Source organism: Stenella coeruleoalba (genome assembly GCF_951394435.1).
Source record: "Stenella coeruleoalba genome assembly, chromosome: 14".
Taxonomy (NCBI): Eukaryota; Metazoa; Chordata; class Mammalia; order Artiodactyla; family Delphinidae; genus Stenella; species Stenella coeruleoalba.
Genome location: NC_137160.1, coordinates 83,472,093 through 83,499,784, shown reverse-complemented (window position 1 = coordinate 83,499,784; position 27,692 = coordinate 83,472,093). Strand labels below are relative to the sequence as shown.

At 42.5% G+C, this 27,692-nt stretch overlaps 1 protein-coding gene across 2 annotated transcripts; it reads right to left on the bottom strand.

Moving 5' to 3' along the window:
• TCTN2 (tectonic family member 2) lies at positions 1-27,169 on the bottom strand. Of its 2 annotated transcripts, XM_079942212.1 has the most exons (18): positions 26,993-27,169; positions 26,707-26,814; positions 26,161-26,237; positions 24,546-24,741; positions 21,699-21,799; positions 17,617-17,807; positions 16,971-17,097; positions 14,810-14,951; positions 13,454-13,519; positions 12,021-12,155; positions 11,705-11,782; positions 7,622-7,702; positions 6,525-6,636; positions 4,279-4,385; positions 2,456-2,612; positions 700-825; positions 458-546; positions 1-214 (listed from the first exon to the last, which is right to left on the bottom strand). In XM_079942212.1, exons 1-18 carry the CDS (start codon positions 27,072-27,074, stop codon positions 120-122), a joined length of 2,070 nt encoding a protein of 689 aa, XP_079798338.1. In that variant the 5' UTR covers positions 27,075-27,169; the 3' UTR covers positions 1-119. The 2 variants fall into 2 exon arrangements, with proteins under 2 accessions (XP_079798338.1, XP_079798339.1); XM_079942213.1 differs by lacking the exons at positions 16,971-17,097; positions 17,617-17,807.
• Positions 27,170-27,692: the final 523 nt, after the last annotated feature.

Genomic DNA, 27,692 nt, shown 5'->3' with positions numbered 1-27,692 from the left:
TAAAAATAAAACATTTCATTTATTAAGATTTTATAGAGAGGCGCACGGGAGGACAACAAACCCCTGAAGTAGAAGCTGATGATCTGTAAGAGGTCAGACGGTAGCTGAATTCCACGCTTTCATATTCCAGTCCAGGGGTTACTGAGGAACACCGCCAATGTGATGAAGGATGCCAACAGTAAGCTCTTGGCAACACACTGAGAATAAGGCTCCCCTGCAAGGCAATGAATCAAATTAAGCAACGTTCCTGTTTCTTAACTTTTTGGGTAATTATTTAGGTAGAAATAAGCCAAAGCATAAATAGTGATCCTTTCTAAGTGGCAACATGATCAGTAAATGTTTTCTTTTTAAAGCTCTGCTATATGTTTTATGTTTTCTGTGACATTTACACTTTTTTAAAAGTTTTTTAATTGACACAACGTAATGATAACCATTTCAGAAATGTGCTTTACCTTACCTTGATAATACTGGGTCAGCGGATATAGAAGTTGCGGCCAACAAACCTCATTTCTGTTACAGTTGTACTCTGTAAAATTGATCTGGAATCTACAAAACATTTTAGGAAGTTACAGTAGCTACAGCAAAGCACATGCCTTTGATGAGAAGCATCAAAACCTAATTAAAGAAATAAACTTCTTACTTTGGAACATATATTTTTCTGCTTCTTACTAATGTCACTTAGGTCAGCAACTGTATTACCTTGTAAGTGGACGGGGTAACTCTGCAGGTATCTTAATAAACTGGACAGATGCACTGATGGGGAAAAGGCTGACCTCATCCTCACAAGTCAGCCCACACTGGAACTGCCAGCTCACCGAGGAGAACCTGGGAGGGAAAGGTTAAGCAGACAACAAATCCACCGCTCGTTTCCGGTCTGTTAAGAACATCGGGGGACTTCCCTGGTGGTCCAGTGGTTAAGACTTTGCCTTCCAATACAGGGGGTGTGGGTTCCATCCCTGGTCGGGAAGCTAAGATCCCACTTGCCTTGCAGCCAAAAAACCAAAACATAAAACAGAAGCAATACTGTAACAAATTCAATAAAGATTTAAAAAAGAAAAAGAACTTCAGGTAACTGACAACAAGAATATGAGCTGAGATTCTCCTAAAGAAGTTTCCCATATTCTGCTGGTGCTATATTTTCCCCTTTGTATTATATAAATTTTCAAACGCACAGACAAGCAGAGACAGTTGTATAATGAACCCTCATGGCCCTATCACAGGCTGCAACAGCTGCCAGCATTTTGCCAATTCTGTTTCATCTCTCCTCCCCCTTCAACTCATTTCATACTGGTGCTTTTAAAATTCATTTGTTTTACCACTTGTTTGTCTCAAACAATATTATAATAATAGTAATAACAACAATAATAACAACAGTAGCAGCTAATGATTTTTAAAGGCTTTCCATGTTATTTCTGCCTACCCAGCATGCCTTTGCCTTTCTTCTAGTAATTGCACCCCAGTTTTCCCTGGCGGAACTACCCCTCCCCACTCTCAGTTGAGTGGACAAGAAGGGACCCACCTGAACCTCGGGATGTGCCCATAACCTGCGCCTGGCCAATCAGAGCTATGCCCCTGGCCATAGTAATTGGTTCAGAAAGGAGCACATGACTGAAACTGGACCAATAAAAGTCTTCCCAGAACATTTTTGAGAAAGTCCATCCATTGGACTTGCTAAACTGGAAGAGCTTTTTTTTTCCCCCCCTAACCACTGAATCTCTAGGGAATTCCCTGGACTTGCTAAATTGACATAAGCCTGGATTTGCTGGTGTTCATCTTTGCCAGCTCTTGAGGAAACCCCCCCCCCCGAGAATGAAGCCCACCTAAAGAAAAGAGGAACCCAGAGATAAAGGGGGAAAGACCCTTGACCACATGGGAACCATGAACCATGAACACACGGTGTATGGACTTTTCATAACTTGAACCAATAAACCCAACTTTTGCTTACGTCAGTGTCAGCTGGGACCCTGTCACTTAAAGGTGATAGAGGTCTGACGTGTAAAGGTCCATCACCATTTTACAGATGAGGAAACTGCAGTTCAGAAGAGGTGGAGTAACTGCCCAAGGTCACACAGCTCACACTGGAATAGCCATGATTTGAACCCACCCATCTGCCACCAAGATCTCTAACCCCTGGGCACTATTCCCTGATCAGTAATGCCAATGGTATTCGTGAATTTCAAAATATGGCGAGCACTAAGCAGCCCCTTACTCATCTTTGTACTCCCTGAAATACCTGGCAGACTCCCTTATACGTAGCTTTACGGATACTTGTGAGTGAGAATGAGTTTCCATTACAAACACAGTTTACCCATATTCCATTTATACATGTAATCATTTGCTAATCATTGCAATTTGTAAATAAACCAGTCAGATTCTAAATTAGCATTCCCCTATTCTTTGGAGCGCCCTCAACTTTCCTGTCTCTAAACCCCACTTATCCCCGATATGATCATACCTTGTTTCTATGCCAAGTATCTCCTGCTGAGTCATCCCTTCTACGGCGCCAGCATCCGAGAAGAGGATGCGGACATTCAGCTGAGCGGGAACACCCAGGCAGATGCCGCTCGCGTTGCTGACAGGTGGGTCTGCACCTGCATCGGGGGCATCTGCACCTGGAGGAATGGTAAGTTGTGCATATTGGAAAGAATTATTTAATAACAGTTTTCCTACAATGCTGTGATACTCCCAAAATGGGAAATATTATCAGACAGGAATCCCAACAAATGAGGCTTTAATCTCTAACAGGCTCTAGTTACACGTCTCTAACTGTGTTACCCTCGTGTTCAAAATGTTCCCTTGGATGCTAGGTCAATCACTGGAACTTTAAAATCCCTGACCCACATAATAAAACCCTAAATCATGATTCAGTTCCCAAGTTCCTCATTGAAATCCACCCAGAGTTTTAACAGAAATACCATATACTTGCAGTAAAATGCCATGAGACTTATCCCATGCAGTCACTATTCTAGTAAAAGCTGTATAAGACATTTAAAGTCCATACTAACAACTTTAGTTACTACGGATTAAATAGTTCAAAAGCAATTTCCTGATGTGTTGCCACAGCAGTAGTACAAATGGAAGAGAATAAAACTGAGTAAGAGATTAATTTTCATTCATCTTGAAAACTGGCCCTTATGGGGGAAAAAACAGCAAGGTCAGTTACAGGATGTGGATGGCAAGTCCTATGAGACTCTGGAGGGGATTTCTTTGTTCCCTCAGGGATTTGGAAGGTTTGCAACACTGTTTCCAGTTTCCTCCTCCTTGATATATGTGTTCAACATCATTTCTCTTCTATCAACCAGGATCAGGATTGATTTTAATCTTAGATACGAAATAGAAGCTAACAGCTTCCACCTTGAAGGCAACAAAACACCATCACCTCTGATTTCCCACCTCACCAACTCCGGTTCTCTGTCTTGAAATTTCCCATGCTTTTTACTTCTTAGATGCTTTACTGACCCCTTCCCGCCATCCCTCAGGCACTCCACGGCCCACCTAGCTGGCCTAGAGGTTCACAAGGGGTTGACAAGCCCAGACCTCTGGGTTCTGTTTCCAAACAAGGACCTAACTCTGCGCCTAGTGACTTGAGCGCAGACTGTGCTGGCAAATCGTGGCCAGCAGGACTCCCTGCCTGAGTCAGAGAGTGGCCGGGGCACCTCAAGCACACAGACATATTACGTGATCCGTGGCCACCCCACGGGGCAGGGGGGAGGCCTGCAGACCACAAAAAAAACAAAAACAAGGGGGCTTCCCTGGTGGCGCAGTGGTTGAGAGTCCGCCTGCCGATGCAGGGGACACGGGTTCGTGCCCCGGTCCGGGAAGATCCCACATGCCGCGGAGCGGCTGGGCCCGTGAGCCATGGCCGCTGAGCCTGCGCGTCCAGAGCCTGTGCTCCGCAACGGGAGAGGCCACAATAGTGAGAGGCCCGCGTACCACAAAAAAAAAAAAAAAAAAAAAAAAAGGAATGCAAACTGACACGCACTGAAAATCCTCAAACTTCATTAAGACTTCCTTTTCCAAAGACCGTTAGCTTGTAAAACAACTGGGCAATTTGAACTTACTGTTGGTATCCTCTTTAAAAAAAAAAAAAAAGCCATCATGAATAAGAGGTAAAAGACATGAAAAGCCTCCTGCCCAGAAAGCTAACCTCTAAACAAATGTCCGTTGGGCCACAGCAAAGAAAGACAACCTGTCAGGTCAGGCTGTAACACTACACCTGACGCTATGTAATCATAGCAACAAAGGTACACATTTTACACGTGTGCAGCTTTCACTTACGTATTATTTCAAGCCAGCCATCACTAAGATTGTTGTAATTGGAGTTGCCTCTCATTGCAACATGAGTCACTTGTATTAACGAATCAAGTAGTTCAACAGCATTCTCCCTACAAGAGAGGAAGACATTTCTCAGCGCATGGCCAGCAGGTCTCGTCCTGAAGTCCTTACAAAGAGTGTCCAGCGAAGTGAGAGAGTGGCATGGACTTATATATACAACCAATAAAACAGATAGCTAGTGGGAAGCAGCCACATAGCACAGGGAGATCAGCTCGGTGCTTTGTGACCACCTAGAGGGGTGGGTTAGGGAGGGTGGGAGGGAGAGGCAAGAGGGAGGAGATATGGGGATAAATGTATATGTATAGCTGATTCACTTTGTGATACAGCAGAAACTAGCACACCATTGTAAAGCAATTATACTCCAATAAAGATGTTAAAAAATAACAAAAAGAGTGTCCAGGCTGTGCTTGCTGGGTGTCTAAACAAAAAGCTGCCAGGGGATCTGGCTGGGAGTCTTGCCTCTTTCCGAGGCCTTCCTGGGATGAACTTACACAGCAAGGGGAGGACATATAGAAACAATCTTTCACTTTGGCCTTAAAATGTTAGTAACTTATGTTGGTATCATGTGGTTTACAGGTTCCTTTGAGCATCACAAAACTTGGGAGGTGGGTAGATCACATATCAAGTTACCAGGATAAATTCATGGGACACAGTGACCCAATAGTAAAAGGAACCTAAATATTTAGTTAGAATTTTGAGCTATAAAATTAGGTGAGGGTTAAGAATTGGAACTTGGCACCTCTCTGTTCCAGTAACGTCACTGGAGGGTACAAATCTTACAAACCACAAGGGAGAGGCTCTGACTGCCCCGCACCCTGCAACCAGGAGCCGCCGTGGGTGACGTATACCCAGTTTTTCTTCCTTCACAACGTCCCCCCACCTTTTCCCTGCTCCCCAAAGAACTGCACCACTTGGGATAGGAGATACCACTTCACACCTGCTAGGATGGCTATTATTCAAAAAATGGAAGATAACGAGTGTTGGCGAGGGGGCCTTCCCTGGCAGTCCAGTGGTTAGGGCTCCATGCTTCCACTGCAGGGGGCACGGGTTCGATCCCTGGTCGGGGAACTAAGATGCCACATGCCGAGTGGCATGGCCAAAAAAAAACAAGTGTTGGCGAGGATGTGGAGAAATTGGAACCCTTTTACGTTGTTGGTGAGACTGTAAAATGGTACAACCACTGTGGAAAACAATATGGCGGTTCCTCAAAAAAATTAAACATGGAATTACCATATGATCCAGCCATTCCATTCCTGCATATATGCCCAAAAGCACTGAAAACAGGTATTCAAACAAAAACTGATACATGAATGTTCAAAGCACTATCCACGACAGCCAAAAGGTGGCAATACCCCAAATATCCATCAACTAACGAACGGATAAACAAAATGTAGCGTATCCATACAATGGAATAGAATTCAGCCATGAAAAAGAACGACGTATTGACATATGCTACAACATGCATGAACCTCAAAAACAGGATGCTAAGTGAGAGAAGCCAGACATAAAAAGTCACATAGTGTATGATTCCATTTACATGAAATATTCAGAGTAGGTAAATCCATAGAGACAGAATGCAGATTGCCTGTTGCCAGAGCTGAGGGGAGGGAGGAATCGGGAGTGACTACTAAAAGGTACAGGTTTCATTTTGCAGAGACGGAAGTGTTCTGGAACTAAATAGAGGTGGTGGTTGCACAACACTATGAATGTACTAAATGCCACTGAACTGTTCACTTTAAAATGATTATGTTGTATGAATTTTACCTTAATTTTAAAAAAATGCATATGCATATTCATCAATTTTCTAAATGCCACCCAGATAGTTAAGTGGAAAATACTTTATACATCATGTTACACAGCTTAAGAATTCTTTAAATGTTAGTCACTGACTATACTTGGCTCCAGCCCTCCTTCTATTTCATGGGTTTCCAATGATGTGAACAAACTTCCCAGAGAAATCTGCATAAATATGGATGAAATAGCTTTAGTCCCAAGAATGTCTATTTTCACTTATATTGATGTTTGAATCAACTCTAAATTGTATTGGAAGTTTGTATTATTTACTATCACTTTTATATGTTTTTATTCGGACTGAAATTTTTCACATTCATGTTGTTGTTAGTATTCATGTGAATTAAATTCAAGCAAACCACTCAAAATGTAGATAAATTCATCAGTGACACACTCACCTGAGCTGAGTACAGTTTTCATTAATTCCAACTTCTAAAAGGCACCCAGACAGTGCATTTTCTCCAAATAAAATGGGTTTGAAAGTTGCTGATATACACAAACCCCTTCCAGCTATAAAATAAAAAGATTATCCTACTTTTGCAAAATAAAAGTAAGTAAAATATTTACATTAAAGTTTTTCTTACAAAACAGAGAGAGAACAAAATGCATAAATAAAGTTTCCAGGGACTTCCCTGGTGGCACAGTGGTTAAGAATCTGCCTGCCAATGCAGGGGACACGGGTTCGAGCCCTGGTCCGCGAATACCTCACATGCCACAGAGCAACTAATCCCGTGCACCACAACTACCGAGCCTGCGCTCTAGAGCCCGCGAGCCACAACTACTGAGTTCTCGGGCCACAACTACTTAAGCCCGTGTGCCTAGAGCCCGTGCTCCGCAACAAGAGAAGCCACCACAATGAAAAGCCCGGGCACCGCAACGAACAGTAGCCCCTGCTTGCTGCAACTAGAGAAAACCCCACACGCAGCAACGAAGACCCAATGCAACCAAAAATAAATTAATTAATTTAAAAAAAGAAAAGAAATAAAGCTTCCAATTTCCGAGAACTGAGGTCATTGTTACTCTAATCCTTTGAAAGCTGAACAAAAGGCTCTTTCTGTATCAAAATACCTGGACAGGGATCAAGGGTTTATTCTGAACCTGAAATTTAATGCCTTCTGGCAGATGTGGGTAATTACCACTGTTGCAAAGATTTTCCATAGTTTGGAATAAAACTATTCTCATGTCTCTGATTAGCATCATCTTGGGCTAATCAATAACTACAAAGACAATGGACTTTCTAGCCACTTTCATATTTAAATCTCTATTACTAAAAACCAGCACTTCGAGTGCAAACAATGTGAACATTTTTTACAAAAAAAAAAAAGAAAGAAAGAAAGAAAAGAAAGCTGCAGAAGGATGGAAAACCCCACACACACACAAGCTAAATAAACAAACTCGGCTTTAAAGTAATTGGTTCCTTAATCGGATTCAAAATATGGTAATATTTCCAATTCTAGTTCACCAGAGAGCTAATCATATTACCAAACCAGATTACCGGATTGCCAAAGGTGTAAAGTCGTGACATTATTCATCCTGTTGGTGTTTAGAGCTCGAACAGGCTTGCCAAGTTGGTAACCTAGACAAACACAATGCAGGAGAGTGAGCATCTTTCCCTCTAAAGTTATTTTAATGCAACAGGCGCTAGCTCATCAAATAACGGAAAGGAGGAATCCACAGTAAAAGGAAATATGCAGGCAAAGCTTTTTCAGAATACCCTCGAGAAAAGGGACGTCACCTTCATTTGTTTTTGGTTTTATTTTGTTTTTTATTGAAGTATCGTTGATTATAATGTTGTGTTAGTTTCAGGTGTACAGCAAAGTGATTCAGGTGTCACTGAATCAGATTCTGAAACAAAGATGTCCATGTGATTTTTTGGAACACATTTTTAAAGTAAAAATCTGAAAAGTGAAAAGCAGGCAGGAGTTGGTCTTGGACCTCTCACCCTGGAGAACAATTAGCTGCTGGGCAGGCCGGTTCATGCATACTTGCTGAGTGATTAATACCACTTATCACAGGGGCTCGTAAGGGAAACTTAAACCAAAGTTACCTTTTCAGGGAATGATTTGCCAGTAAACCAATTCAACCCCAAGATCTGATTTAGATCCTATTCCCATCCATCTCCTAGTAATCCAGTTTATTGTTTCCACCTTTTTTTTTGTTTGTTTAATTTAAATGTCATCAAGTGCTTTTCTTTTCTTATTTATTTATTTATTTTGGCTGTGTTGGGTCTTCGCTGCTGCACGTGGGCTTTCTCTAGTTGCGGTGAGCGGGGGCTACTCTTCGTTGTGGTGCGCGGGCTTCTCATTGCGGTGGCTTCTCTTGCTGTGGCGCACGAGCTCTAAGCGCGCGGGCTTCAGTAGTTGTGGCACGTGGGCTCAGTAGTTGTGGTGCACAGGCTTAGCTGCTCTGTGGCATGTGGGATCTTCCCAGACCAGGGATCAAACCCATGTCCCCTGCATTGGCAGGTGGATTCTTAACCACTGCACCACCAGGGAAGCCCCTCCACCTTTTTAATATGAAAAAGTTCACAAGTACAGAAAACTTGAAAGTGAGCCTCATTCAATACAGCCAACACCTAAAATCAACAACTGTTAATATTTGGCCATATATGTCTTATCTATTATAAAAGCACATATACATTGGAGGGGAGGGGCAGGACCATGTGAAAATAAGTTGTAGACATCATGACACCTCACCCCTAAAACCTCCCTCACACATCTCCCCAAATTAAGAACATTCCCCTACAGGGAATTCCCTGGCGGTCGAGTGGTTAGGACTCCACACCTTCACTGCCGTGGTCTCAGGTTCAATCCCTGGTCGGAGAACTAAGATCCCACAGGCCAAGGGGTGCAGCCAAAAAGAAAAACAAACAAACAAAAAACATTCCCCTATATCACCATGATGCCAATATTTCTCCTAAGAAAATTAATAATAATCCCTTATAATCGTATCATATCCAGTTCATACTCATATTTCCTCTTAGATTCCCTCCAAAAATGTGTTTTAGCGCTGTTTTTACAAACTGGGATGCAAATGAGGTTCATGCATGGTGTTTGTGTTTCCAGCACTACGCCCCACCGTTCCTGAACCAGAGGCCTCCCCTCTGGCCACAGGTCCGACCCTGCCCGCATACACATCACACTCACGTCTTCGTCCTTGGCTTCCGCCAGGTTATTCCTGTTCCCAGCACCCTTTCCAATTATCTGCTTCTCGAGGCGCAATCTCCTCTTTGCAGCCCAGCGAGGAAACCCGCCAGGGGCAGGGCTCTGACTCGCTCACTGCTTTTCCTCCAGCACCGAGAACAGAACCTGGCAAGCGCTGGACACTCAACACTGCTCCTTAGTGATGCAAAGTCTGGGAGAGCGGTCAACATTCTACTCCTCTGAATCCTGGAGTAACTGTCCCTAAGTCCCTCACCCGTTTATTAATTATCTTGGATTGTTCACTGTTGTTTCCTGTAACTTGGTGCTGTCATTCCAAATGAGAGAGTGAATTCCTTGAGGACAGGGCCCATGTCACATAGTCCTCTGAAAACCCCGTCCTGCCTCAGAAAGCGCTAGAGACAGTGGCTGTATCTATTCAAGCTGTTTCGCTGCCTGATCAGTTCTGGCTCTTAATTTATTCGTTTTTGATGACAGTGTCAACATTTTTCACATATTCTGATGGTGCGTCTCAGAAATCTTGTCAAATTAACTCAGTGAAATGAAAACCCTTAAATTCCAGGAGCCCGGTTTTAAAGCCAACAATAAACCCCAAGCTCCACATTAATAAGTACATTAAAATCTTATTTAAAAGAAAAAAAAAAATATATATATATATAAAATGGGTCATGTATGATTAAATCAGTATATATAAGTATTGAAGATCATGCAAAATAAAAACTTATTTAAAAGTAAAAAAAGGATAGCAAAAGGACGGAGAAATTTTTTTAAGAAACAAAGACAGGTTTATCCAACAAGTATTTACTGAACACCTATTATGGTCTAAGCCACAGTTGTCCCATAGAAATATAATGCAAACCTCATATTTGATTTTAGAATAATATGTATCTTTAGAATTTTTTAGAAATTAAATTTTTTTCTAGTATCCCCATTAAAAAAAAGAAAAAGAAATAGGTGAAATTAGGGACTTCCCTGGTGGTGCAGTGGTTAAAAATCTGCCTGCGAACGCAGGGGACACGGGTTCGAGCCCTGGTCCGGGAAGATCCCACATGCCGCGCAGCAACTAAGCCCATGCACCACAGCTACTGAGCCTGCGCTCTAGAGCCCGTGAGCCACAACTACTGAGCCCATGTGCCGCAACTACTGAAGCCCACGCGCCGAGAGCCCGTGCTCCACAACAAGAGAAGCTACCGCAAAGAGAAGCCCACGCATCGCAACAAAGAGTAGCCCCCACTTGCCACAACTAGAGAAAGCCCATGCACAGCATTGAAGACCCAACGCAGCCAAAAATAATTAATTAAAAAAAAAGAAATAGGTGAAATTAATTTGAATAATGTATTTTATTCCACCCAATATATACAAAATATTATTATTTCCACATATGACACTGGCCACATTTCAGGTGCCCAGCAGCTACATGGGGCTAGTGGCTAGAGTACTGAACAGTGCAGTCCATCCACATACTGGTTTAGGCCCTGAGAAGGCAGCAGTGAACAAAAGAAATAAACAAATACATGACAAAGCGGGTGGTGATATATCTGCACATAAATACAAAATGCGCAACGTGACCGGGAGTTCACAGTCCCCGGGAAGTCTCTCCACAGATTCCAGGTTAGGAACCCATCATCTGCAGCTTATTTCTTTAAAAATTAATTTTACCAACACTTTATTTTTTATTTTTTGGCCATGCTGTGCGGCTTGCAGGATCTTAGTTCCCCAACCAGGGATCAAATCTGGGCCCTGGCAGTGAGTGTGGAGTCCTAACCACTGGACCACCGGGGAAGTCCCCCTTACCAACGCTTTAAATGCCTTATTTTCTTTTTCAAAAGACGAGAGTTCCCTGGAGATCCAGTGGTTAGGACTCCGTGCTTTCACTGCTGAGGGTGTGGGTTCGACCCCTGGTGGGGCAACTAAGATCCCACAGGCCGCACAGCACAGCCAAAAAAAAAAGAGAGGGGGAGGGAGGGATAAATTAGGAGTTTGAGATTAGCAGATACAAACTCTTATATATATAATAGATAAAGAACAGGGACCTACTGTGTAGCACAGGGAACTATATTCCGTGCCTTGTGACAGACCGTAATGGAAAAGAATATGAGGGGGAGTATATATAAATGTGTGTAACTGGGCCACTTTGCTGTGCACCAGAAACTAACACAACATTGTAACTATACATCAATTAAAAAAAAAAAAAGACCAGTAGCTAGAGAGAAAGGATGTTTTAGGTTTACAACAACTTGTTACAATATACACTTTATGTAAAAAATTAAGCTGTTATCAGGAAAAGAATACAGTATCACAAAAGAAAAAACAGAGTCACAAACTGAAGTTGGAGCTATTTATGATCATCGTTATAGCACAGGAGTGTTGAACTAAAATATGTTTGTAAGATCAGTGACTGACATATACTGTCTCACCTGGATTTCCAGACAACTCCTTTTCATTACCACTGTTATAGCTTAAAAATTTCACTGTAAATCTCTGTGTCATGATCCCTAGAAATAAAACAAAATAAAAATATGTCACCACATCACTAGGAAAAGAAATTATCCCCCATAGTGTTTTCTTTACCTTATAATTGCGTTTTGACATGCAAAAAGAAAAATACTGTTTTCTGATTAAATCATAAATACAAATAAGAAAAACAGGTCTGAATTAATCTGTTATAATTATGAAAATCATGAAGAAAGTATTTTAAACTGAAAGCATTCTCGCTGCCCTCCACCAAGTTACCTTTCTGGTGGGCATTAATTTTTGCCCTAATGATTTTGACATTTATTTCACTGATTGTATTATTATTCCATCTGAAAATATAATGTTCTTCCACATTCACATTCCTGGGGGCTGATCCAGTACTTAAAAGTGTTTCTGCAAAAAAAGAAAAAAAAAAAAAAAACAAGAATAGAATACTTTCATAAATTAAAGACCTAAAAAAAAAAAAAAAATTAAAGACCTTCTTTGGGCTCAAGTTGGTGGTTTTCTCTGCCTGGGCGGCCTTCCCCCCACACCCCACCCCTGCCCTGCCTACCCAGTTCCCTTACACAGCAGGGTCATGACTTCCTCCAGAAGCCTTCCCCATTCCTCTGCCCAAGTCAGCGTTAGCCACCTTCTCTACACCATCCTCATATGCTGAGTGAGCTCTGTCCTTTTCATTTCAGCATCCCTGGTCCCCGGCTCATAGCTTGATGCAGAGCACATGCTTGGAAGAATGTTTGTTAAATGAAAGATTACAGAATGTCAGCTTTTTAAGAGCAGGGGCCTGCTGTTTAGTTCACTAATATATTGTACTAATATCCGATGAAGTAAAGAATAAGTTCTAGAATTACAGCACGTTGAAAAGAACCACTAGTAGTATCCTTCATTAAAAACAAAAGTCCTGGAAATATCGGTCAAACTCTACATACCTTATTTGGCTGCCTCACAAATGCAAAGTTTAATGATCAGAAAAAGAAGAGCAAGCGAGAAGTGAAAATGCTAGGTCCTAAAGAACTCTTTTTTTTATTTTTTTAAATTTATTTTATTTATTTATTTATTTATTTTTGGCTGTGTTGGGTCTTCGTTGCTGCGTGCGGGCTTTCTCTAGTTGCGGTGAGCGGGGGCTACTCTTCGTTGTGGTGCGCGGGCTTCTCATTGCAGTGGCTTTTCTCATTGTGGAGCACGGGCTCTAGGCGCACGGGCTTCAGTAGTTGCGGCATGCAGGCTCAGTAGTTGTGGCTCACGGGCTCTAGAGCACAGGCTCAGTAGTTGTGGCACACGAGCTTAGTTGCTCCGCGGCATGTGGGATCTTCCCGGACCAGGGATCGAACCCATGTCCGCTGCATTGGCAGGCGGATTCTCAACCACTGCACCACCAGGGAAGTCCCTAAAGTACTCTTTAAGTCTCTGAAAAACATCTAAGAAAAGGCCCACAGGCCCTGAGAATGAGGAGGGACCGTGGAACCCACGTCATCCAGGACTGTGAAGGGTCTGGCTCAGGTCACAGATGTTACTCCAAAAAGGCAAGACGGAACAAGGAACGAGCAAAATGGTAGCGGGATATCTTTCTAACGGCTGTGAACCTCCTAAAATTCTCACTAAAAGTGTATTTTACCCTGGGACTACATATTACTTGCAAGAAATGACATGTATTCCCATAGAAATGATATAAAAGTGTAACATTAAAATACCTGTATTGGTGATGAATCTGTCTAGGTCAGTTGCTTCCTCATAGATTACTTTTGGTGTAACTATGCCTGAAAAGATACATAAATGAACTTCCACAGGAGTACATGACCTAACATGATCACATTTATCTATGAAAATGAAAGCTTGCCAAGCAAATACAGTAACTGTGCCCGCCCAGTATGCCAACTACTCAGCTCCCCCCAACTCCCCAAACGCCATCAAATGGGAATCCCACCATTCTTGGCATCTAATTCGAACTGAGAAGGAGAATCTCAAAAGTCAGTGAAAATAATCTGGAGAGTCACTCTTGCATAAGAACCAATATGCAGCACGCTGCTGGTCTGGAACGTAAAATGGTACAGTCACTGTAGAAACCAGCTTGGCAGCTCCTCAGAAAGTTAAATTACCCTGTGACTCAGCAATTCCGCAGCTAGGTATCTACCCAAGGCAAGTGAGAATGTATGTCCGCACAGACACTTGAACACAAGTGTTCACAGCAGCATTATTCACAATAACCAATAGCTGGAAACAACCCAAATGTCCATCAACTAATAAATGGTAACAAAGTGTAGTATATCCATATGATGTAACACCATTTGGCTACATAAGGGGATGAGGTTTTTAGAAAAATGGTACAGATGAACCAGTCTGCAGGGCAGAAGTTGAGACGCAGATGTAGAGAACAAACATATGGACACCAAGGGGGGGAAAGCTGCGGGGGGGCGGTGGGGATGGTGGTGTGCTGAAGTGGGCGATTGGGATTGACATGTGTACACTGATGTATATAAAACTGATGACTAATAAGAACCTGCTGTATAAAAAAATAAATAATTTTTTTTTAAAAAAAAGGAATGAGGCTTTGATCCATGCTACAGTGCAGATGAATCTCAAAACCATGATGCTGAGTGAAAGAAGCCAGTCACAAAAGGCCACGTACTGTATGAGTCCATTTATGTGAAGCGTCCAGAACAGGCAAATCCACAGAGTGGCTGCCAGGGCTCAGTGTGGAGGGAGAAGCGGGAGAACTGTTAAATGGGTGCAGGGTCTCCATCGGGGGTGATGAGAATGTTTCGGAACTAGGTAGAGGCGATGGCTGCACAACACTGTGCGTGTACTAAACGCCACTGAACTGTACACATTAAAATGGTTAATTCTGTGTTATGAGAATTTTAGCTCGATTTTTTTAAAAAAAGAACAGATATGCAATATGCTGTCTTATGGAACTGAACTTTTTCCAAAGAAAACACCTTCCTCAGTTGGCAGGTGAAATATTATTCTAAGTTGATCCAGTAGAAGTGAGATCAGAATTTATCTCAACACTCAGGTCCATGCTCTTATTCTGAACGAACGTCACTTACCTCCCATAGTACCATTCTTTACCTTCACGTTGGTGATTCTGTCTCGTTCTGGGTACACCTCCAGGCTAGTAACGCACTGAACATCGAAATTCTGAAGGAAGGCCACCGGGGCATTCTGCATGCACTGCCCAGCCAGGGATACCTGAGGGCCAGGGGAAATCCCGAGAGATTTACGACCTCCCTTCTAATCATAAAAAAGAGATCAGTGTTTTGTAAAAGTACTCTTTTTGCAGCCTGCTCCTACTGCTGGGTTAGCTTCAGCAAAGGCTAGGACACTGACTGACTGACCAACTTCAGTAAAATGTCCAGCTGACTTGCTACTCGAAGTCTGGAAGCCACTGGCTGAGGGGTCACAGTAAGGACAGTCGCTAAATAAAATTCCCTGCTGTGCATCATTTACTGTGCAGAAACATGATTATACTCAGTTTCATGTTCCCTCCCTCATTACAACCAGATTTTTGTTAAAACCATAAAAATGGATTCTGGGAATTCCCTTACGGTCCAGTGGTTTAGGACTCTGTGCTTTCACTTTTGAGGGCCTGGGTTCAATCCCTACTCGGGGAACTAAGATCCCACAAGCCGAGCGGCAAGGCCAAAAAAATAAATAAATAAAAATGGGGACTTCCTGGTGGTGCAGTGGTTACGAATCCGCCAGCCAATGCAGGGGACACAAGTTCAAGCTCTGGTCCGGGAAAATCCCACATGCCGCAGAGCAACTAAGCCCGTGCGCCATAACTACTGAGCCTGCGCTCTAGGGCCCGTGAGCCACAACTACTGAAGCCCACGTGCCACAACTACGGAAGCCCGCGTGCCGAGAGCCCGTGCTCCACAACAAGAGAAGCAACCGCAATGAGAAGCCTGCGCACCGCAACGAGAGAAGCCCCATTCATCACAACTAGAAAAGGCCCGGATGCAGCAACAAAGACCCAATACAGCCAAAAATAAATAAATACATTTTAAAACAAATAAATAAATAAATAAAAATAGATTCCTGTGGATAGTAAAGAAAAATGGTTTAGCCTCCCATGTTTTCTTCCCAAAAATATTTTCTCCTAATTTTGAACTTAAAAAAAAATAAAGATTTCACCTAAAACTCTACAGTCTTAAAATATTTTTCAAAATTCTTTAATATTATATTAAATATTATATTAATATTTAATATAAAAATATATTTAAATTTTAATATTTAATATATTTAATATTATATTAAATATTTGGCTTACAACATTGGAAGCCAAATATATTTCCATAAAAAATAAATAAATAAATTGGGCTTCCCTGGTGGCGCAGTGGTTTAGAGTCCGCCTGCCGATATAGGGGACACGGGTTCGTGCCCCGGTCTGGGAAGATTCCACATGCCGTGGAGCGGCTGGGCCCGTGAAACATGGCCGCTGAGCCTGTGCGTCTGGAGCCTGTGCTCCGCAACGGGAGAGGCCACAACAGTGAGAGGCCCGTGTACCGCAAAAAATAAATAAATAAACAAATAAATAAAATTTTTTTAATATTTATAGCTTACTAGAAATTGGCTATTAAATTAATAGAAGTGAAAAATGACAGTTACTTCCATGGAAATTTCTAGGAAGTCTTTTGGCTTTATTTAGTAAGTTCACTCTGAGATTTAGCAAAGACAGATTAATTTAAGAGTGACTACTGGGGGCGCAGTGGTTAAGAATCCGCCTGCCAGTGCAGGGGACACAGGTTCGAGCCCTGGTCCAGGAAGATCCCCCATGCCGCGGAGCAACTAAGCCCCTGCACCACAACTACTGAGCCTGCACTCTAGAGCCCACGAGCCACTACTACTGAAGCCCGCGTGCCTAGAGCCCGTGCTCCGCAACAAGAGAAGCCACCACAATGAGAAGCCCATGCACCGCAACGAAGAGTAGCCCCCACTCGCCGTAACTAGAGAAAGCCCGCACGCAGCAACGAAGACCCAACACAGCCAAAAATAAATTAATTAATTAAAAATTTTTTTTAAAAAGAGTGACTATTAAAAGGAAAAATAAAATCCAGAGGCCTTAAATATTTGAGTGCCTGAAAAATCCATAGGAGAAAAATAAGTAACTTAGGAAGCAATTTTTTTTTTAGAGTAATATGAGTTAAATTAACAAGAGGAAGGGGAAAATGAGAAAAGCCTCTAGCATATTAAAATTGAAATGATTACCTGCGGAATAGTAAAATATGCCTTATCTACAGTCATAACTGGATCTCCTTGTTTGTAACCAAAGTCTGATAAGTCTTTTAGATCAGTATGCAAATACATGTCAAAGGGAGCGTGCTGTCCAGAGGAACTGCAAATCAATGAGAGAAACCATCACTAATGTGCTAAAAACAATTCTTTTAAATTTTTTCTCTGTTTTTTTAATTATAAAAATAATATTTGTACTAAATGCCACTGAATTGTACACTTTAAAGTAGTTAATGGTTAATTTTATGTTCCATGAATTTTACTTCAATAATAATAATAAAGTTGTTGTAAAATTTCAACAAGACAGAAATGTAAAAGACAGAAAGTTAAAGTCCCCCATGAGCCCACCACTCTTTCCCCCAACCCAGAGAATCACTATTGACTATCTGTGGTATCAATCAATTTCTTTTCGGTGATTCAATTGATTCAGTGACTCAATTTCTTTTCCAATTCTTTCAAATACTTAACACAATATAAACTTACTAACTGAAATCTAGAATTGAATCTAGAATGGAGGAATTGAAGCATGGAGCCTCTGGAGAGGTCCCGAGAAGGATGTGGCCCATATTCTAGGGTCACCTGGGCGCACGGCCCTCTCCTGGGCAGCCCCTTGGACACTTACACGGAACCGTGATAGAAGTACCCGAGGAAAGGCGAGTTGGTGAGCTGCACACACAGGAACGGAAACCAGTCGGGGATTCCACGTGCCGTCTCAACAGAGCAGAGCTGATCAAAGGGAGGATTAACGTCTCCTCCAAAAACGCCAGGGAAACAGGACTCCCTGAACAGCGCTGTTAGATCTGATGAGCATTCCTGGAAAGAAGATGTAAAGGAGAAGCGAAAAGAGGAAAGTTTCCCCTGTGCCCGCCATCAGGATCTCCTGGCCAGTGTGATGAACACGCGGCTTGAGGCCAGCAGGACCCCCCCAAGGAAGCAGAAACAAACACAGCCTGCATCCAGGCTAAGGGTGCTTTGTGCTTTTTACAGAAAGTAAAATCATGCTAAAATTTTAGTCAGCGCCCTACAAGCCTCCAAGTCAGGAACTTCAAACCTTCAAGGAAATCACATCTTAACTGGGGACCTAAGATATACCACACACAAAAAAAAAACAAGATGGGAAAAAGAAAAGATAATATGGAATAGACAACAAATGGAGAATTTTCAGTTGTCATCACCATTCAAATCCCTAGCCCAGAGAAACCTAAGGACATTTAGAGTTAGGGCAGACAGTCCACATTCCATAAGAATCCTTGAAGCTCTCACTATTGTGATATCACGACCCAATTAATGTCAAGAAGTCACTTTATTCACGCTTTCATTTACTCATCTGTATTCTTCCTTGTTTCTCAAAGGACTGAGAGAGCTAAAAGTTAAATACGTTCTAAATCCCTTGTTTACTGAAGGTAGAAAAGTAAATGATCTGATTGTTTTAAACAAGGGCAATTCAAATTAAAAATTGATCATGTCTAAAGTGGTAGGTAAGTTGAAGCTGTCTGAAGATGTCACTGACCCAGAATCCTAAACGATTCCAGTGGTTGGTGCTATAAGTATACATATACACCATATATAACAAACATGAAGGAAATTAGAAATAGGACACAGTGATGCACTCTGAAAGAAAGAGGGAGAGAATACATTTGAGAGTTCTGTTGATACCTGAACAGATTTATGATGTGCTGTATTTTTAAAATTAAACATGACTGTTATTATAAATACAATTGCTAGTATGAGTGCTCCAATATAGACCCTAAGCTTTCCTTTTCCGCTTTGTAAAACCAACCATGACATAAATAACTGCACTCATCCAAAAGTGGGAGTGACTGGGGTCCTCGTACATGTGCCTCTTTTGCATCTCTTATTCCCCTTCAATCTAAAATAAGGATCAAAAATATGTATTTGACCTGGGATTGGCCAATGGTTTCTTAGATATGACACCAAAAGCACAAGCAACAACAACAAAAAAAAGTGGGGTGGAGAGAGAAGGAACTGGATGAAGGTGGTCAAAAGGCACAAACTTCCAGTTATAAGATAAGTAAGTATTAAGGATGTAACTACAACGTGAGAAATATAGTTAACATGCTGTGGGTTACACATGAACGTTGTTAAGACAGCAAATCCTAAGAGTTCTCATCACAAGGAAAATCTTTTTTCTATTTCTTTAATTTTGTATCTATAGGAGATGATGGATGTTCATCAAACTTATTATGATAATCACTTCATGATGTATATAAGTCAAATCATTATGCTGTACACCTTAAACTTGTACAGTGCTGGAGGTCAATTCTATCTAAATAAAACTGGAAGAAAAATATGATAAACTGGACTTCATCAAATTAAAAAACTTTTGGGCTTCAAAGGACACCAACAAGAAAGTGGACAACCTACACAAGAGGAAGCTTTTTGCAAATCATATATCGGATAAGGGACTAGTAGCCAGAATGTATAGTGAACTCTTATAATTTAACAACAGAAAGACAATCCAATTGAAAAGTGGGCAAAGGGTCTCAACAGACATTTCTTCAGAGAAGATATACAAACAGCCATGAAAAGATGTTCAAAACCATTTGCCACTAGAGAAATACAAACCAAAATCACAATGAAATACCACTTCACACACTCGAGGATGGCTATAATCAAGATTATTCTAACAGCTGTTGGTGACAATATGGAAAATTGCAATACTTATACACTGCTGATGGGAATGTGAAATGACGTAGCCGCTTTGAAAATCAGTTCCTCAAAAGGTTAAACATGCAGTTACCATATGACAAAGCAATTCCACTCCTAGGTAACATAACCAAGAGAAATGGGAACACACATCCAAACAAAAACTTGTATACAGATACTCAGAGAAGTATTATTCATAACAGCCAAAAAGTGAAAACAATCCAATGTCCACCACCTGATAAATGGGTTAAGCCCTATGGGATATATCCATTCAATGGAATATGATTCAGCCATAAAAAGGAATGAAGCACTGACGCATGCCGCAACACGGGTGACCCTTGAAAGCATGACGCTAAGTGAAAGAAGCCAGACACAAGTCCTCCAGACAGACAGACTGTAGGATTCCATTTATATGCAATGTCCAGAAGAGGCAAACCCACAGAGACAGAAAGTAGATTAACAGGGGCCTGGGAAAACAAACTAGTGAATATAACAAAAAAGAAGCAGACTCACAGATGCAGAGAACTAACTAGTGGCTACCAGTGGGGAGAGGGAAGTGGGGAGGGGCAAGACAGGGGTAGAGGATGAAGAGGCACAAACTACTATGCATAAAATAAATAAGCTACAAGGATATATTATACAGCACAGGGAATATAGCCAATATTTTATAATAACTATAAATGGAGTATAACCTTTAAAAATTGTGAATCAGGGCTTCTCTGGTGGCGCAGTGGTTAAGAATCCGCCTGCCAACGCAGGGGACACAGGTTCGAGCCCTGGCCCGGGAAGATCCCACATGCTGCAGAGCAACTAAGCACGTGAGCCACAACTACTGAGCCTGTGCTCTAGAGCCCGCGAGCCGCAACTACTGAAGCCGCGTACCACAACTACTGAAGCCCGCATGCCTAGAGCCCATGCTCCACAACAAGAGAAGCCACTGCAATGAGAAGCCTGCACACCACAACGAAGAGTAGCCCCCGCTCACCGCAACTAGAGAAAAGCCCGCGCGCAGCAACGAAGACCCAACTCAGCCAAAAATAAATTAATTTTTTTAAAAAATTGTGAATCATTATGTTGTACACCTGAAACTTACATAATATTGTAAATCAACTATACCACAATAAATAACTAAACAAACTTAATTTCTAGTGAAAACTGAAAAAAAAAAAAAAAAAGTGGCCTGGGGATGAGGGACAGGAATGGGAGTGATTGCAAATGGACATGAGGTTTCTTTTTTGAGGGAGATGGAAATGTTCTAAAATTCGATTGTCATGACAGTTGTACAACCCTATAAATTTACTAAAAATCATTGAAAAAATATATTTTCTTTCCTTTTTATATTTTCTTAAAGGCTTCTAAATAAGACATTAAAACCATCCTCCCAGTATCATCACAATCAGGACTTTATCCAAAGAGATATATTTTTTTCATCCATAAACTAGGCTGAACAGGCTGGATAAGGAAATACTCAATTTCAGGACTTCCCTGGTGGTCCAGTGGTAAAGAATCCATCCTGCAACGCAAGGGACGTGGGTTTGATCCATAGTCAAGGAACTAAGATCCCACATGCCGTGAGGCAACTAAGCCCATGCACCACAACTACTGAGCCCATGCGCCTCAACGAGAGAGCCCGTGTGCCCCAACTAAAAACCCGATGCAGCCAAAAAAAAAGAAAAAAAAGAAAATACTCAATTTGAAAACTATGTGCAACACAAAATACTATCTCAGTTTTTTTTTGTTTTTTTTGATGTGGACCATTTTTAAAGTCTTTATTGAATTTGTTACAATATTGCTTTTGTTTTTATATTTTGGTTTCCTGGCCAAAAGGCATGTGGGATCTTAGCTCCCCAAACAGGAATCGAACCCGTACCCACTGCAATTGGAAGGCAAAGTCTTAACCACTGGACCGCCAGGGAAGTCCCCATTCGTTTTGTATTTTAAAAAGGTTTTAAAAAGCTGTTGATGGGGAACTGTTGGTGCTCTTCACATGCCAGCTGGTACCACAGCTTTCGTGCCCAATAATCAGAAAGACCATACCTGGTCACAGCAGCAGCGAACGTCACAGGCCCCGGCTGTTAAATTACAAGGGCAAGGACCGAGGGGCTGATACACCTGGTTAGGAATAACAGTCACGTTCTCTGAAAAGTACAAACAACAGAGAAGTTCAGCAGTGAAACACTGACAAAACACTGCCACAGTTTTGACATTCAAAGAAAGCTGAATCGTTTTACCAACCACCATTACCAATATTCCACATTAAAGAATCCCTGAAATGAGCTATGCATAGAGCACAACCGAGGCTTGTATCTACTCCTCCAACAAAAACCCAAATAGAAGAAAATACGCTAGTTATACGAATTAAAAAGAAGTCACAGCTGAACTTGAAAATAACCAAGTGACTAAAATTTAGAGTTAAGATAAATGTAATGCACTGCTTTTATTTTTCAGTACACTGAACGATCCCTTTCATAACACAGACTGATTTTAAGCATTTACTCCTTCAAATTCATTACCCCTTTCAGCAGATAAAACTGAAGCCATGATGACATTTCAGACAGCTTATCAGGAAGTCATCTGACCACAAGATCACATTTATTTATGCTACACGCTCAACCTCAAGTCCCACCACACTGTGAATCCAAATTTTCACATCCTGATTCTAGTTCACGTGTGGGGGAAATCAGTAATCTTTACATTGATTGGAAAAGGAATACATTATATTACATTTCAGCCTCCTACCTGGGAATCCAGAGACTAATAGTTGGAAAACTATGTAGCGATTATTTGTTTAAACTCTATGTGACAGTCAACTTCAATGACACAACAGCTGAAGCATCTAAAGAACAACTATTATACATTCTATGCTATAAGGAATAAGAAGGTCCGAGTAACATACCGTGTCACAAGGGTAAGGGTCTGACCCTCAGTTTAATCAAACCCGTGTGACATAAGCAAGGCATTTTAGAATAGGGTTTTGCTATGTGATATAGAGACAGATGTTTGTATATCTATCTATATGTCTCCCACGTTGTTTGCTACTTTCCTTTTTACCAGGCATACCACTTACCTCCTGGCTGTCCTTCCACCCTTTTTCTTGTTCTGAACTCTTGTCTGACTGGGTACAAAATTTTTCATACCTTCGTGGGTCAGAGTGGACATCTCATAATTACCAATATACAGATACTCTAATTTTCCTAAGTTTGGCTATTTGTACAAAGACATTCCGAAATATTACCTAAATATAGTTAAGCATATTTTTTAAAAGAAAAAAAGTCACTGCCTTGAGTGATATAGCTACCATTAAGCCCTCCTGTCAGTTTTGGGTTTTTTTTGTTTTTTGTGTTTTTTTGGCTGCACCCCACAGCTTGTGGGATCTTAGTTCCCCAATCAAGGATGGGTGAGCCCCCTGCAGTGGAAGCACAGAGTCCTAACCACTGGACTGGCAGGGAAGTCCCCCTCCACAATTTCTTTATGCAAATATAAATATACATATTCTTATTCCATGCTATATGCACCCATCTGCACCTGCTTTTTGCACTTAGCAATATAGCTTGGAGATCTTTCCAAGCAAATACACTGAGGGCAGAGTAGCCCACTGAATGTCATTACCGTAACTTATCTAATCCTTCTAAACTTCCAAAACACAAGGAGGACCACAGTTACAGGATGTGATGTGCGAAATGGCACTGTGGGAGTCTGAAAGTGGCAGACCTTTGCTACTAAAGAGGAACACTTCTCCCTTCATCCCGGGTGACCATAAAGGTAAGAGGTGCTAGCATTTGTCACAGGCAACAGGGGACATGGTGGTGGCACCTATCGAAGTGGACCCTTCAGCATCAGCACATCTTTTGTCCTTAGGACACTGCCGTGATGTGAAAGGGAGAGCAACACAAAATCATTTTCTCATGTCCAGAGATGTATGTGCACAATGATATTTGCTGTAGCACGAGTTACAGTATCCAAAGCTGGAAAACTTTTAATTAAATAAACAATGGTTATTCACCAAATAAACAATGGTGTATCCACACAAGGGAATGCTATGCAGCTATTAAAAAGAATATAAGACTTATATTAAAAAGAATAGAAAAAGAATGAGGAGAACTTACTTGCATTCCTATGAAAAATTTTCTAACTTATACTACTTTTTAAAGGTATAGAACAGCAAATTGTACATTATTATTGTGTTTGTTCTTAAAGAGAGGAAAATGTGCTCCTATGAGCATAATTAAGCAAGCTGCCTCTGGGAAAGGCAGCTGGCTGTCAAAAGCATTCACGGGAAATCTGCTGTTTTTCTATAAACTCATTCATCAGTCTCTCCCTTCCTTCTGTTTTGCTTTGAGATGGAGTCACAGGAATCAATACAAGGAAAAAAAACTTTACTTTCTCCCAAAAAGGATTTAAAATGGCTTACAAAGATACAAACAGTAGATCAAAATACATCTTTTTTATTTTTTTATTTCTCTTTGGCTGCGCCTCGGCTTGTGGGATCTTAGTTCCCTGACCAGGGATTGAACCCGGGCCTGTGGCAGTGAAAGTGCTGAGCCCTAACCACTGGACCACCAGGGAATTCCCAAGATACAATAAATCTTAACTAAAATAATACAAAGTGGAAACTTTTAAAATAAGAAAATTAAACAAAATGAAAATAAGTTTAGGAAAGCAAGACACACTCATGATTGAAGCACACAAATTGCATGGCACACACAATCAAACAATGTTTGCAGGGACTTCCCTGGTGGTCCAGTGGTTGGGACTCTGAGCTTCCACTGCAGGGGCACGGGTTCCATCCCTGGTCGGGAAACTAAGATCCCACATGCTGCGTGGCACGGCCAGAAAAAAAATATGTTTGCAGTAAACGTTTTGACAGTCAGAGACTTTACTTGCCTGATGCATTTTGGGCCACAGAGGAGTTGGCATAAATTTCCACTTGAACGAGTAGATGTGCTAAACAGGATGAATGACGAGAGGCTGAAACCAGAAGAGTTTGGACAATACACGGGGCCTCCGGGAACGGATCTGTCTCATTAGACAAACATGATGGCAGACCCCTCTTCAACTTCACAGTCACTTCCAAAGAATTCTGAAAGGAAAATATTGCTGTACTTTTTATAGTGACTCAAAATGGCATCTATAAGAACACATAATGGAAAGCGCAATCAGCCTCCGTTCATTTTACAAAAGAACTGTACATAAGAAAGACATCACTCTGCTCAATTCTACCCTGTACACCTACAGCAATATGCAAGCCCTGATTCCTAATACTCAACTGAACATAAAAGCAAGCAAGTTGTGGCTGCTTAGAGAAAGCTGAACACAGGTCTGATAAGGTAACTCAGTTTGTCTAGCACCTTTATCATCCTACCAGCAGAAGATTAAATACACACAAAAAAGTCCACGAAAACAGGTCCCGGTTCCTGGGGTGCAAGCAAAGTTTGTCTTTCTCATCCTTTATCTCCGGAGTTGATGCTATGCACATACCGGGCACTCAATAAAACATTCATTAAATGGAAAAGATTTCATTTCTCCAGGCTTGAGTGTCCTTACACATAAGCTCAAGAGTTGGGTGAGATCAGTGGTTTATGAAGCTCTTTTGAGTCACAAATCCATTTGATAATCTGACAGAAGCTGGTAACGCTCTCACCAGAAAAAATGCACACACGCATAATTTTACACACAGTTTCAGAGGGTTCACAGGCTTCTTGAAACTCATCCAAGGACCCCTAAGAACCTCTGGGTTGGATGGACGTCTATGAGATCTGATAGTCCACAGTTTCATGGTGGTTCCAAGCGCTCAGAAAGCTTTCTGTTTGCTTGTTTGCGATGTGTGGGATGTGGGATCTTAGTTCCTGGACAAGGGATCTAACCCGTGCCCCCTGTAGTGGAAGCACGGGAGTCTTAACCACTGGACCGCCAGGGAAGTCCCAAGAAAGCTCTATCTTGTTCGATTAAGAGAACACTGCAGGGCTTCCCTGGTGGCGCAGGGGTTAAGAATCCACCTGCCAATGCAGGGGACATGGGTTCGATCCCTGGGCTGGGAAGATCCCACATGCCACGCAGAAACTAAGCCCGTGAGCCACAACTACTGAGCCCGCGTGCCACAACTACTGAAGCCCGCGCACCACAACGAAGAGTAGCCCCAGCTCGCTGCAGCTAGAGAAACCCAGCGCGCAGCAACGAAGACCCAACGCAGCCAAAGACAGACAGACAGACAGATAGATAGATAGATAAATAAATAAATGTGTGTTCTTAAAAAAAGAGAGAAAGAGAGAGAACACTGCAGGGGGAGTTCCCTGGCGCTCCAGTGGTTAGGCTTTCACTGCCATGGTCCCAGGTTCAATCAATCCCTGGTAAGGGAACTAAGATCCCGCAAGCTGCTCGTTGCAGCCAAAAAAAAAAAAAAAAGAATAAAAAAAGAAGAGAGAGAGAGAACAACACTGCAGGAACACTAGATGTGGGCCTCCGCAAATGCTACCCAAAAGGTTTTCACCTCTGGCCTTACCACAGTGGGGCTGACAGTCAAACTCCAGTCTCCGGTCTCATTGCTCAGCACTCCGCAGGTGGGAACTGGCAAGAAACCTACGGGAGAGAAGATCAGAATGCAAGGCACTATTGCCCAGACACTAACAGGGTGCACTCTTGAGTCAGGAATCCCTTTCCAAGCCTAGGATTGGACCCTTTACAAGCTGTGTGACTTTGAACAAGTGACCACCTCTCTGAACTTCAGTGTCTTCATTTGTTAAACAGATTAAAAGGTATTTAGGAAAATGAGGTGATTTAAGGAAATGAGGCATTTAGGAAAATGAGGTGATTAAGGAAATGAGGCATTTAAGTACAGCGGATAGCTCAGCGAAGGCTAACTAGTGAGATTTCAAGCTTTCTTTTACTGAACCTGTCCTTCGGTCCTCTGCTCCACAGCAGCCGCCCATCCCGACTTTGAAGTGGACAGCGGCAAGGGACCCAGGGGATGCCACCTGGCCAAACTTCTTGGGCGGCCTGGACCTGGCCCAACCTCCTCCCTCCCCACAGGAAGGGCCGGGCTCTTTACCCATCTCGTCCCGCAGCTGGGTCAGGGACACGGTCACATCCTCGGTGCCTCCAACCAGGGACGCGCTGACTGCAGGGCCGGACATGCGGATGACAGGAGGCATGAAAACTAGCGGGAAGAAAGGGACAAAATGGAGTTAATAGTTGCAGAGCCCCTGACTACGCTGGGTGGTGGCTTCCTTTGGCGGGGTCTTCCGCAGCTCCCGGAGGAGTCCCAAATTTGGCCTCAAAAGCCTCGTCCCCTTCCTCAGTCCCGGTCCTGCAGGCCCTTGCCCCGCCTTACGCACCCAGGTCCCCCCACAGAGGCCTCAAGACGCTCTGCAGAAGAAGGAGCCTCAAGAGCAGAGGGACCGGCGGCGGCAAACGCATGCCTGGGGTCTCGCTGGGCCTGCACGGCAGGACCGCGCCCGGCTTAGAAGCCTGGAAGCGCGGGGACGCCAAGACGCGACCCCGTCTAACGCTCCGCCATCTTGTCAAGCGAACACCCGGAGCTATGGCAACCACCAATCGGCCGCCGGTCTGGCGGAGCGGCGCACCGTGATTGGGCCAGCAGCAGAGAGCGCCCACCCTCAAACCCAGCCGCCGCATCTCAGCCCAGCCCACGGGCCTTAAGTCCTTCCGCCGCCTTCATTCCACGCAAAGGATCACGAAAAAGTAGGAAAGCGTGTTCATTTTAAAAGCCAGAGTTGCTCCAACCTGCAGTTAATTCAATCAACCTGGAGTTAATGCAAGAGCGAGCCTACAGACACTGGATTGTAAACAAGCAACTTAATAAACTTGATTTTTATGGTGATTTGGGGGGAGGGACAAAAAGGGGGTGAGGCTGCAGTGCTATAATTGTGTTGTTGAATTGTTTTTATTATTTTCCCAGTTTTTTGAAGGCTTTGTTTGTACCACACAGAACTCTCAGAACTCCGAAAGCAGCTCTTATCAAAGAACACACAAGAGGTTTTGCCCAGCATTAGGGAGATGCAAAAGCATCAAAGT

What these genes read in the sequence shown, in the direction of transcription:
- TCTN2 (XM_079942212.1), bottom strand. Translation starts at nt 27,074, where the DNA reads ATGCGTTTGCCGCCGCCGGTCCCTCTGCTCTTGAGGCTCCTTCTTCTG. An exon ending in TGTGGCCCAAAATGCATCAG is followed by an intron (nt 21,800 to 24,545) that starts GCAAGTAAAGTC and finishes TGTACTTTTCAG; the next exon opens with AGAACGTGACTGTTATTCCT. An exon ending in AATTAATGCCCACCAGAAAG is followed by an intron (nt 11,783 to 12,020) that starts GTAACTTGGTGG and finishes TTTTATTTCTAG; the next exon opens with GGATCATGACACAGAGATTT.